Below are 13,200 nucleotides of genomic sequence, written 5' to 3' on the forward strand. Positions count from 1 at the left end.
TGCCGAGTCCTTATCCTTTGTTCAGGGCTTTCCAGGAGCAAACACATCTCCAGGGTTCTCACACTGACACAACCCTTCCCTCTGTCACAGGTGTCGGGAGCAGCACTGGGGCTGCAGGAAACCTGAGATCCAGTATCTGAAGGACAGTGCCCTACTAAGCCCTGGGATGTGTAGTGAGCTGCAGGCTCATGTGGTGCCCAGGCCACCAAAAAAAAAAAAAAAAAAAAAAAAGTCTGAGCCTGTTTCCAGCAATATTAGAGCAAAGGTGGGATTTTAAAGGCAAGTCCCTGCAGTCCTTGTCCTGTGGGGTATTCCGCTGTCTGGGCCACCCCACTCTCACAAAGCCTGGCAGCAAGCCCTGGGTTTTGTACGAGGTCTTCCTGTGGTGAGGGGAGTCATGCCTTTCCAAAAGAGCACTTTGTCCAGATTGAAAACTTCCTAAGCTTAATGTCTGTATGCGTGCTGTAAGCATCTGGGAAGAAAATGGATCCATCTGTTTATAATTTCATATGTATAAATCCATTTTTTTATTGTTCCATAGCCGTTGGAAGCAGCTACCAGCCATCCGACAGCTCAGCTACGGAGAGGAGAGGTTTGGATTTCCATACTAGCACCACCGTTTCCACAACAGGCACCAAGGGTGGAGGGAGGACATTAAGATCTCTGCCAGCCAGCACCAGGCTGGTCACCATGGCAGAGATTTCCACCTCTGGGACTGAAATCACCAGCTCTTCAGCCCAGAGCCAGACCCCTGGGATGTCTGTGGGTGCCCAGGGTGGTGGAGGCAGAAGTGTCACAGACCCATTGCTCACAGGCTCGCCGTCTGCTTCAGAAAGTGCTTCCACAAGTGAGTTTTGATAGATAGCTGTATACCTCAGAACTCTTATTTAAAGACTCTTTATTAACAAAATACATCCGTTTTATTTTAAAGAAAGGAGGAATAATATTGTATTTGGCACATTCTGTACATTTAAAAACATTTCACAGAAATGAAAGTATGGATAAATATTATTCTTGTTGGAAGGGGAGGATAGATTTTCCTTGAAAACTTCCAGTTGAATTTTTCAAGCAATAACTTCAGCAGTTCCTACTCAGAGACCACTTTTTCCCCCTGTCTTAATCATTTCCCAGTATTAAATATTTCTGTATTGAATATTCACACATACATTGTCTACATCTACTGATAGTGGGATGGAACCTACCCAACAGTTTTTATTTATGTTTATGCAGTTTTGGCTTTCTTTTCTCCTATTTCAGCTTTTAGCAGCAATTATGAACCCCCCAAGAGCATCCCAGGTGCAGAAGAGGTGACACTGCACTTGGACCCTCAGGGTGCTGACATGTCCAGCATGGCAGTGGGGACACCAGTGTCCCCAGAAAATGGCCACACAGCTGGGGTGACAAGGGACTCTGCCACCAGCACTGACCCCACAAGCTCTTCGGGCAGGACCTCCTCTTCCTTGAGGAATGGGACACATCATCCCAAAGGTTCACGGGAAGGCACCGATCTCCCAGGCCCTCCTGGGAGTCCTTTTCTCACAAGCTCCCTCTCTGCCTCCGAAGGTCCTTTCCGAGGTAACTTTGTTAGTCTGAAAGCTGTCTGCCTTGGGGCTGGATGAGATTTCACATCCCTGCGCTGCTTTTCTTCAGATACGGCCATCAGTCATTTTTGGATACATGGATGTTTTTATTATTGGCTGCACTGGGCTGGCAGTGGGGCGGGTGGGAAGGGGGAGAGTGGAGCTCAGCTTTTGGGTGAAAAAGTGAGAAACATTGATGTTCTTGTTGCTAATGAAACTCCTGTCCTGGGAAAAGCATTAGAAATACTAAAAGGGTTAGAAATACGTGCATACACGTTCCTTGCCAGAGACACTTGCTGGGGTTTTGCAGCTGTCAGCTGGTGCTACATCTGCCATGCAGGCTGGTCTGTAGGACATGGGCTTGAGATTTTCATGGCTTTTTTTAAGGCACATGTGCCTGTACTTAAGAGATTCACCTCTTCCCAGAGAAACACCTTCAGTTTCTCAATGGGCGCTGAGCAAACAATCAAATGGATGGCTCTGGATGCATAAATCAAACCTGGTGTTGTTGTATCTTAGGTGCCAGAAGCAGCCACCGACCAGAGGCAGAGAAAACCTCCCTTCCTTCCTCTGCCACCGACGCTCCCATTTCAGCCGTGTCCAGCAGCAGCAGCAGCAGCAGCGGGAGGCCCCCCAGGTCTGCCTCAGGCAGCAGCCTCTTGGCAGCAGCAGAGGGCTCCACGTCCAGCAGTGGCACGTACAGGACGCTGGGCACAACCCAATCCTTGTCCACATCTTCTGTGAGAGAGACCTACAGAGCTCAGGTGTCCACAGGAATGACAGATTTCACCGAGGTGGCAGACTCTTCCCTAACACACTCTCACTCTCCTTCGGAAGGTCCTTCCCCAGGTGAGCTAACGCTAGAATTGAAATACCATTTTTCTTATAAGCCAAAGGAGGACTGTTCCTGCAGCTTGCACTTGCCTGACTCTTTCCTGCTATGCAGAATATACTGTTTGGAAGGATGCAGTGTGATTTTGTGTCTGAAATTATTCAGCTCTTGCTTGACCAAAAAAATGTGCTTTAGGTTTTTTTTTTTACAGAAAGGGCACATGTAGAAAGTTTCATTATGCCAAGAAAAATAATCAACTTCGAATTCACAATCCCTTTTTTACTATCTCCAGTTACTATCTCCATGTTACAGACAAGAGAACTAAGCATGTGAGGATTAGATCATGTCCCTGCAGTCCCGGGGATCAGACTTCAGTTCCTACCTTCTGTCCTACTTCTTGGACCATGCTGCTTCCCAGAAATTGAACCAACTCAACAAATTTGAGGCAACTTTGAATGTGATCTCTAAGGTCATTCATGCTGCTGTTTGATCCTAGTCCCTACTGTGGTGCTGAAGGGGTCTGATCCCCCTGATTCTGTTTCTTCAGACTTCTCTAAGGCCTTCACACTGCTCAGGGTAGTGCCTTGTCTGAACTGATTTCGAGGCTTTTCTGGGTTGTCACGATATTTGTTCTAGCAGCATGGAGTGCACTCAGGCACATAATGGTGAAATCAAGTGCACAGCATTAGTATTTCAACAGTTTTTATACAATAGCACTTTTCTCAGCATCACACTATGTTTTTTAGAAGACAAATTTTTGTAGGAAGGATTTACATCTTTGGAAATTGACATCTTCTCATATTTTCTACTTGTGTTTGTACTTGCTGCCTCTGGGTGCTACTGGAGGAAAGCTTATTTTTATTTATAGTTTCATATGTGTAAAAATGTAACTTGTTTCTTTATCACATTTTAGCTACTGGAAGCAGCCATGTGTCATTCAGCATCCTGTCAACAGAGCAAAGAACCAATTTCCCCACCACCAGCACCTCCGTTTCCACAACAGGCACCAAGGGTGGAGGGAAGACGTTAAGGTCTCTGCCAGCCAGCACCACACTGGCCCAAACAACAAAGATTGCCACCACTGGTACTGAAAACATCAGCTCTCCAGGCCATTCTCAGTCTTCTTTGGGAACCCAGGATGCTGGTGGCAGAGGTGCCACCGTGTCGTCCGTGAACCCATTGCATATGGGCTCTGCTTCAGAAAGCAATTCCCCAGGTGAGCTCTGACCACACAGCAGACACCCAGCTGCACGGGGAGTGAGGGCATGCTAGAAGGTGCTGGATGATGCCATTGGACATTACGGATGAAAATTTCAACTTCCAGAGAAAAGCGCATAATCTGTCTCTTGCATTTAGCCACCAGGGAAAGCCAGCCTTGCTGCCAGAGTGGTCTGGCCTCGAGATTGCTGTGTTTTCAGAGACAGTACGATTTTAAGACTGCCCCTTTGGCTGTGTTTATACAAGTGGGAGCAGCACCAGTCATTCCTGACTGCCACCCTGGGGTGCAAAGGTGGTATTTGCTGATCCCGTACAAGCCTGCCATGCTTTCTTTTGAGTACTAGGGATTTGGGTGCTGTGTAACCTCCCCCTCACTCACTGCAGGTGCAGAGGTGATAGTGTGGGTGCCTGGTGCCAGGTCAGACCTGCAGTACTGGGAGCAGAGCTGAAGGGAAGCAAACCCAAAAGTGCTCCCATGTCTTGTTCCCAGTGCTATCTCCAGGGTGCCTTGCTGTGAGCAGCCCCTCCTAGCACAGGAAAAGGCTGTGCCTTCACAGTTAGCATTTTCCACAGGTTTAGGTTTTCTGCCACATGCTCTCTGTGCCCTCAGCCTGAGGGTGGTGATGGAAGAGAGCACACCTGCCCCTTTATAGCTTAGGGTGCATAAATCATTTTGCTTTGCCTTTTCTCAGCAGAAAACACCTCAGCAATGGGAGGACGCCTGCCTCTCACCAGTACACCCAGTGTGGTGTCAACTACTGCCAGTAAGGAGAGCAGCACAGTGCTGGTGTTGGACCCCCACAGACCTTCCAGTGCCACAGGGAGCTCCGCTCCCACTCCGCCCCACACCAGCACCTTGGACACTGTCCTGCTGTCCTCATCGGCAGCAGAGCCTGGGAAGCAGAGTAATGTTTCGCAGAGTGGTGCTGGACTCAGTGAGCTTCCAACAAAGCTGCTGCCTGCATTTTCTCCCAGCATTTCAGTGCCTTCACCTTCAGCCACACTCTTCGTCCACAAGGAGGGGACATCTCAAGCCCCAGGTAGCCACAGCATGTGGAGCACAGAAGCAGAAAGCCTCACATCTCATCCTGACACAGCTGGGGACACCCACACTGGCCCTATCCCATCCTCCACGGTGTGGCCTGGCGTGATACATGTGTCATCTGGCCGAGCAGGATCCCCAGAGCCCAAGAGCACCCTTTCATCCAGGGTCTTCACCTACTCCTCAGCTGCTGGTGAACTTTCCAGTGAGTTTTTCTGAACTCTGGGGGGGCATTTGACTGCCTCTCCCTTTCCCTCCTCTGTGGGATTGGTATGACACAGCTGTTGCAGGTGTCATGGGCAGCATTTATAAGTGGTCATGGTTCTGCCCAGTGGTGGTGTTTATCTGCAGCTGCTGATGCTTAACAGAAAGGGTCTTACTCTTGAGAGATGTAGCTTGTTGCTGTAGGACACATCGATTGCCTGTCTGGGTTGGGGTGATAATTATAAATAACATAAACCTACCACTATGACTCTAATGGTACTGATTCCTCTGTATTTGGACAGTCCTGTCTGCTCTGAGGTAATAAAATCAGATGTCTGCTTTTCGATCCTTTTCCAGCCATTGGCAGCAGCCATCACTCCATAAGCAGCTCAGGTGCTGAGGAGAGGATGTCCAGCCCCATCACCGAACCTGTGTACAGTTCATCCACGCCTGCGGGTGGTGAGGAGAGGATGCTGCACTCAGTGGCACATGGCACACTGGCTGGTGGCACTGAGAGCTCTTCTTCCCATGCTGAAGCTTCCAGCTCTCCAGAGCCATCTGAGCCAGCCCTGGTGGCGCAGGGCAGGACAGCCAACGTCTCCAGCAGCAGCAGGGGTTTCACAGGCTTTGCAACAGAGACGGTCTTCGTACGTTCTGCCAAGATACCCACTTACTCTTCTTTCCAAAACGATCTCACAAGTAAGTTGATGTTTCCTGGTGTACATCTGGGGGGAATTCACAGTGTCCTGTTTTTCAGGATGTTGTACATAAAGTTCTCGTTCATTACTACTTGCAATACCACCTTTGGGTTAACTCAGGGGGATGTTTCCATTAAAAGACTCAAATCCAGACCCCACACAGATGGGGAACTGTTCCAGAAGTGGAGCCATAAACCCTCCTGTTTTGAGGGCCGCATGACTTTTTTTTGCATCCTAATTGGTTTCTTTTGAGTGATGCTTTCAGAAGTGTTTCGTGATGACCTAAGTCAATTGTAGAATGAAAACAAATTTTCCATACCCTATTTTATTTTTTTAAAGTTGGCTGAACTTAGCTGTACATCCCGAAATTGGCATTATAAGATTGATTGCACCTTTCATGATAAATAATCTGAATTTTTTTGCAGACTGATGCAAAGTTTTGAATCACTGGGTTCATGATAAGCTGCAAATTAACATAATGTAATAATTTCATCCTGCAGAGGCATGAAGTTCACTGTGTCTAAAAACAAATTGACTGAACAAGATGGATATTCTGTAGATGGGAATGGAGGATAAGCGGGAGAGGATATGAGTTTTGTAAATTATGAATGATAAAGAGAACAGTTGGGTTTTCCTGCTTAGCTTGCCACAAATATCACGGAATGTTAAGAGCTCGATCACTTTAGGAAAGCAATATGTTAAGAACAGTGATTTGGAAACCTGCACGTTTCATGGGACTCTTGTGTCTGTCAGGGTTCACCATTTTAGAATCAATTAAGGAGTGCGTAAGACTCCTAATCCCATACCCATGCTTGAATGGTGCTTGAAATTTTTAGAAAAGCATGGACAGGTTCACAGACAAGAACATCTTGTTTAGCAAGCGGTTTTAATGTGACATCAAAATACTTTCATATTACTCTGTCTTTCTAATATTTTTTGTCCTTTTGCTCCAGACTCTTCAGGTAGCCATCAGCCAGTCAGTAGCATTGATGCTGAGAAAAGGATCTCGGTTTCTCACACAGATGGCACATACATTTCAACCACATATACCAGAGGAGGAGAAAGGACCCTTCTGTCTATCTCCAACAGCAGCACCTCTGCTGACTCCTCAGAAAGTTCCACCTTTTTTTCTGAAATTTCCAGCCCTTTCAATGCATCAAAATCATCTGTGGCTCATGACAGGCAGACCAATGCATCAAACAGTAGCAGTTTTGTTGAACCATCTACAGAGCCATTGCTGGTGCACCCTTCCAAACTGTCGACTTCTGCTTCTACAGACAGCATAGAAAACACAACTCACTTCAACACTGACACCAAATTGTTGGCCACTGACAGATCATCTCTCTCTTCATCAGCATTTCCTGCCTCTTCCTCAGTGTCATCCCTGCAGCACTCACTGTCATCAACACCACCACCAACTCGTCTGTTTACACTGTCAGAACCACCTGAGCTACGCTCGCCCTCTGTGATGGCATCTTCACCCCCTCTGCAGGCTTTGTCATCCTCCTTGCCCACTTCCACCTTGCCCTCCCCATCTTATTCATTAACATCTTTATTGCCTGTGTTTTCATCACCCTCATCCATCTCGCAGTCCAGCGACAGTGATCAAGCAAGCACCACTGTGGTTACGAATGTGGTCAGGCAGCTGCCCTCCACAGCTGCCACAGCTGGAAGCTCACCCAGAGAGACCAACAAGCCCAATGTCACACACCAGCCCCAAAACAGCACCACCTTCACCCCCACCAGGTCACCTCTTTCTACAGCACCCATGGAGCTTCTTGGTGGACGCATGGTGTCCGTGTCTGCCCCCGTGACAGTAACAGAGACTGTCTTGCCTGGAGATGCCACCACCCAAGGGGACAGCTTTGGGAAGGCAACACCACAGCTCACCACGGCCAGTGTTGCTCCATGGGTTGGTCCAACAGATGCACCCCTTAGTCCTTCACCAAGTGCAACAAATCACAGCAACATTGTCCCCACAGTGGCAGTGACCACAGTGAAACCTCCTGTGCTGACAACGCCGGCCAGTCGCCGGCCCACCCCAGGTGAGGCCAGCACTGTGAAAGACCACAGGGCTCAGACACCCACTGCCACTAAGCACAGGTATACCACTGGTAAAAGCACAGAAGCTATGGATCCCACCCCTGCAAAGCCTGGCAAAGTCACTGAGGAAAACATGCCTGTTACAAGTCCTTCTGAAGCCCCTCCAACAACCAAGACCACTGTGAGCATTGCAACTACTTTGGCTGCTACCAAACCAACCAATGTTCCTCCGTCGAGCAGCACGGTCGGGCTGAGGACGTCACCTCCAGCAACAGGTAATGTGTACAATGGCTCTCACCAGTGGTGGAGCCAGGAACAAGCAGGGCAGGAATGCCTGGGTCCCACTTTAAGAGTTTTCAAAGACATGTGTGTGCATGTATGTATGACAAGTCTGCTGTCAGCAGAGTTTGAGGGCAACAACTCTGTCTCCATGCTGTTTTTTTAAGCTAAGGGTTTAGCAATCATGTTGAATGGCTGAAATAAGGGTGAGTGCTTTGGTGAACATTTATGATAGAAAGGTTTAGCTGAAATTTGACAGTTTCAAGAAAATAAAGCTGATTGGCCTTCCAGGTAAGCACAGGATGCACTTTGTATTTGTTGATAGGTTAACGATAATAATTAATAATGATTGATATCTATCTTATTAATGAGAAAGTACAGTTGGCCAGCACTTGGTATTTGTGTTGAAACTGCTTCTCATATTGCAACCTATGGTTGTTTTCTCCCCACCTCACTAAACATTAATCTTCTGCTTAGGGGCCTGATGCTTCTCCGGGTAGGCTATGTACCATAGTCTTACTGAGTGTGTTGTTACAGTAATTTATTACCACTGCCAGTCTCCTTATCTTCTCAAGTAAATATATTTGCTGAAGTCTTAAATGAAAGGAAATTGACTTTGTGTTTCAAGTTCAGAGCCTGGCCATCATGCTGCTGAAGGATACTGTGTGTGCTAAAGGCATTAATCTCAGTGAAATATTGGCAATAATATATACTCCATCCAATAATTAAGTATTTAAAGGTTACTTCTCAGGCTGATTGGTTTTAATTACAGCTTCATGCAAAAAAAATTACTTTCCTGAAATGAATTTTTTTAAATTGAAAAATTAAGATAATGAATCCTTTTTAGCAACTGATTCACACTTTTGCCAAATTACTCTTTCCTTTGAAAACCGAGATTTGCCGTTTACCAGAATGCAAAAGATCCTTCTGCTGTCTTGGACATGGTGCTTTGTACATGGGCAATCACTGCCCTGAGAGAAGCTGCCCTGGTCTCTGCTGTACAAAGCACAAACTGAAGGATGGCAAAGTGAAAGCCATGGTTTTAAATCACACCCACTCATTTCTAGATTAGAGTCACCAAATCTCCTTCTCGCTTGATGCTGAGGTAGCTGTGCCAGGCTAGTCCAGGCATGAGATTGCATCAAGTGGTGTGTCCCGGTGCAGAGGTTGGCTGTGGTGCTGTGGGGTATTGCGGTGACACCAGAAATGCACACACGGGTTTGGCTCTTGTGCTTCGTGCTTTAACCACAGAGCCTTTCTGTCACAGTATCCCGCAGTGGTAGGGAGGAGAAGAGAGATCCAGCAGACAGGAATTGTGCAGCAAGATTCCTTTATTTAATTACTTTACAACTCTTTTATAGACTTTTTTCTTCATAGTCTAATTGGTCAAAGGATCAGCCACCCCTTGGGGTGATTGGCTAAAATCCTAAAACATCTATTGTCAAAATATTTTTCTACTGTACCATAAATAAAGCTTTGCAAGGTCGCAGGTGTTCATAGCTTATAGAACTCTGCTAATATCTTCCGTGAGAGAGAAAAATATCTCACGGGACTGGAAAGAAGCAAGAGAAGTTCTTGCTAGCAGCATATTGTATCCACACCTGTCCTTCCTGCCTCTGCTGCAGTGCTCAGCAGCAGCCACAAGATAGGTACAAGTGGTGTGTAAGATGTCTTGCTGGTCTTGTAGAGCCTTATCACTGACATGTCCACAGCCCTGCTTATGGTCTGCCCTTGTGGGCGTGTGTGATGTGTGTTTGTGCTCATGTAAGTTGTACACACACCAAAAGGAGCCTTTTTTGACCTTTTTTTTTGGTTTTGGTTTTTTTTGAGAGGAAATATTGGATATATCCTTCAGAATTTGCAGTTTGAGTTGTGCAATCTATGAAGCATCTGAGATTACAGTCCTTACTCCCCAGAGACACTGTATATCACAGCAGTGTCTGCTCCCCAAGGCCTTGCTCACCCAGCAGGAAGGGCACTGTGAGTGGTGGCACAGGTATCACTGCTGCGACCATCCCCAGGCTGACATGGGAGGAGCTCTGGGAAAGGAGGTGATTGCAGCCTCCACCATTTCTGGGTAATCCCCAAACCAGATCAGTGCTCAAGCACTACCTTTGGAGCACAGAAACAGGGCTTGGATGAAAAGGGCAGGATTTTGGTGAAGCAGCCCATGCTCACATGTCTAACTTGGGCTGTTGAGGTTCCTTCTTTGGTCTTTTCATCCATAAACTGTTGGGTTGTTTGCCTTTGGAAAGAACCCTGAGATCTTCTGATGAGCAGTGCTGTAGCTAAGTTGGATGTTCATATTTACATGGATCCATGCTAGACCCCAAGGGCTTTTGAATGAATATTCAAGTGGTTTATATTTATTCTTTCAGCTCCTACAGAATAATTAGGAGCAGGATAAATAGTAAGTGCAAATGATGCAATGAAGCATCTGATAATGCTCAAGGAGTCACAGATGGGGAGCCAGTTAATCTCTTTTAGCCCAACAGTTGATGATTTTTATGATTCTGTAACTATAGCCTGTTTTGGGTTTTTTTTGCTTTTGTAGAGGTGGATAAATGTCTTTCCAACCCTTGTCCTGCGCTGGCCACCTGCAACAACACCCATGGCTCCTACATCTGTCAGTGTCCTCTTGGATATGAGCTGGAAAAAGGAAAGTGCAATTTAGGTAAGAAAACAAAAGTGAAAAACCAGGGATGGAAATAATTATCTTTAATCTTCTAAAATAAATTGACTTAGGCTCAAACTAGTTCAGGAGCTTAATGTTTCTCCCAACCACCACTTTTATCGGAGCCTTTTAGTGTTTATACAAGTGTGGTGTCTAATGCCTGTCGTGTTGGGCTGCCTGGGGAGCAGGCAGAGAGGTCTAAGTACTTCCTAAAAATGCAGCAATGGAGTGGTGGGCTCAGGCTTGTTAGTAAGGACAGATGTGCCCCTTCTGTTCCTGATGTGTTTTACAACTCCCAAAAAGCATTCAGCAGCTTATCAGCCCTGCAAACTCCAGTGAGGGCACTTGGCTTGGGAGAAATGAGTGGGGCTATTGTGTAACCTGGCTTCAGTGGGATCAGCCATGTGTGGAAAGCTAAGCAGCCGTGAAAGTCTTTGTAAGATCCAGGTCTTGTTTCATACCTTTAGCATTTTTTTGGGCAGTTATTAGCTGGAACTCAGGTTCTGACCCCTTCCTTTCTATTAGAGGACTCTCAGTCTTAAGGATTTACAATATTCCATTGTAAAGGGGAATTTGTTTTCATAGATTTTCTTCTGACCCTTAATCAACGAGGTTTAGAGACATGGAAATTTTGCTAAGGAAGCATGGGTGAGGTGTCCCTGAAGAGTGTTTTGAAACATTTCTTCAAGTTGGAATGTGTCAGCTTCTAATTTAGAGGCTTGTTTTGACTATGCCTTGAACTGGGGTATGGGCAGATTATATAAATACTGTGAAGGTGATTCTCATCATAATTTTTGTCCAGAGTTATTACATTAGAGATGTCTGATATACAGTTTGTGCTGAAGATAGGCTCAATGGATGGGAAAAAAATGGGAAAGAATTGGAGACTTTATAACGTTATCTGCAACTGTATTTGTTTTTCTGGTGGAACATGAAGCTGGAGCTCTGAGTTCTTATTTCCACTGCGTATCTCATGACACTTAATACAAGATTTAGGGGTATTATCTCTGCAAGTCTGGACAACTCAGATTATTGCATTCTGCTGCTGTGAATCAAATATGAATCTAAGCACAGAAAAATGCATCTTTTGGACCTCTCTTCAAATGTCATTGCTCATTCTCTCCAGCAGTTTGAAAAATGAAAATGTCCTTTCTACAGTGCTTTATTTTGACTTCCTTATTTGATTTCATTCCATTGCAGGGAGGGGTGAGAGATTTGACATGTTTACCCCAAATTATCATAAATAGCTTTGGTACCTGACAATGTCTTATTACTACATTTGCCCATCTCTCTCTGTGTTGAGGGATCTATTTAAGATAGTCTGTGTTTCTATGTGAAATGTATGAACACTGAAGTGAAATGCTGTCTGTTCAGCAGCACTGAGCTCTGGAATTTGACTGGGACTGTGGGAACATTGCAGCAACCCTTGGGATAAAACCCAAGGCTGTGACTTTGCTTTATTGGGGCAGTGAAGCTCAGACCTGAGTTTTCTGTATGCCTTGTAAAGGGATATTTTATGCAAACAGCCTCTCATGTAAGGCAGATGAAAGCACATCTACACGTGGCACAGAGCTGTGTTCCAACTAACTTGTCTTACTCTCCTTTTTAGTGAGAATATTTATTGGCCAGGTTCCGCTGAAACTTAATATCACTCATGGGAAGTATGCAGAGCTCTTCCACGTTGAGAGGGAGATCCTGGAGATGGTGAGTGTCCTTGCTGGGACTTCAGCAGTGATGATGGGACAAGTCCCCCTTCACTCCTCTTATGACTGTCACATTTCCCAGCCATTCAGTTGTAGCCATGTGGCTCTCGGTCAGTTGAGAGCCAGTGCTGGATGGACTGTTGGCGTCCCCATAGGCTGTGCCATCAATTGCTCCAAAAAGACCCATGGGCTGGGGACAGGTATGTCTCTGTGCAGTTTTTATCCAGATCACTGCATGCATGAGTTCATCCTGTTAGTGTTCCTGGGCTGGCTGCACTTTATTCCAACTCTTTGGAGTAGGTGATTTGGAGATGCTATCAAAGGAGGGAGGTGCTGGGTGGAGTCACTGTGATGCTGCCTGTACAGCTTGTGCTGAGGAGTAAATACAAACAACTGCACAGATCCAGGGTCAGGGAGGCTCCTTGGAAGATCTGCAGTCTCCAAGGGGGTTGCTTTGAGGTCAGCCTTGCATGGGGCTCTCTCCCTGCCGGCATCTGGCTCATCCCTGACCTTTGTGGTCATTACACAGCAGGGCCACAGGCAGATGCTCATGTCAAAATCCCCAGGTCTTTGTTCTTGTCCAAGGCTGTGCAGTGGTGATTTTGTCCATTCCTTACTGGCAACAGGGCAGTGCATCTCTCTTATAGAGCAGATGAACCCCTGGGATGCTCAGAGTGCCCTTGGTCTCAGCAGGCATCTCTGGGAAACACAGGGGATGGTGTCAGTGACCCAGGAGCACTGTCCTGTGCTACATCCCATGGGGCTGCTTCCCTCCATCATCCCCTGGGGCACTAACCGCTGCTCTCTCCTTCCTTGCAGCTCAATGCATCGTTGTCAGGCTTGCCAGGATACCACCACTCCACGGTTAAGGCAAGCAGGTAAGGCTAAGGCTACCAGGGGAAGAATGAGACACTTGAGCATTTGGGA

General features: G+C 46.5%; 1 protein-coding gene across 5 annotated transcripts in view; it reads left to right on the forward strand.

The window, feature by feature from the left end:
* The window catches only part of HEG1 (heart development protein with EGF like domains 1), a 52,751-nt gene that overhangs the window by 20,988 nt on the left and 18,563 nt on the right, over positions 1–13,200 (forward strand). For 4 of the 5 annotated variants that reach the window (XM_042040300.1, XM_042040304.1, XM_042040302.1 and 1 more), the window contains 10 exons: positions 542–847; positions 1,258–1,575; positions 2,100–2,429; positions 3,326–3,628; positions 4,323–4,877; positions 5,234–5,575; positions 6,528–7,892; positions 10,451–10,570; positions 12,180–12,274; positions 13,093–13,151. In XM_042040300.1, coding sequence (XP_041896234.1) covers positions 542–847; positions 1,258–1,575; positions 2,100–2,429; positions 3,326–3,628; positions 4,323–4,877; positions 5,234–5,575; positions 6,528–7,892; positions 10,451–10,570; positions 12,180–12,274; positions 13,093–13,151 — 3,793 coding nt within the window. The remainder of the gene's footprint in view (positions 1–541; positions 848–1,257; positions 1,576–2,099; positions 2,430–3,325; positions 3,629–4,322; positions 4,878–5,233; positions 5,576–6,527; positions 7,893–10,450; positions 10,571–12,179; positions 12,275–13,092; positions 13,152–13,200) is intronic. The other variant, XM_042040301.1, reaches the window with a different exon arrangement.

This window comes from Corvus kubaryi, unplaced genomic scaffold, assembly GCF_017639235.1.
Source record: "Corvus kubaryi isolate FWS band 111438036 unplaced genomic scaffold, C.kubaryi_AGA036_p1.0 37396, whole genome shotgun sequence".
NCBI lineage: Eukaryota > Metazoa > Chordata > Aves > Passeriformes > Corvidae > Corvus > Corvus kubaryi.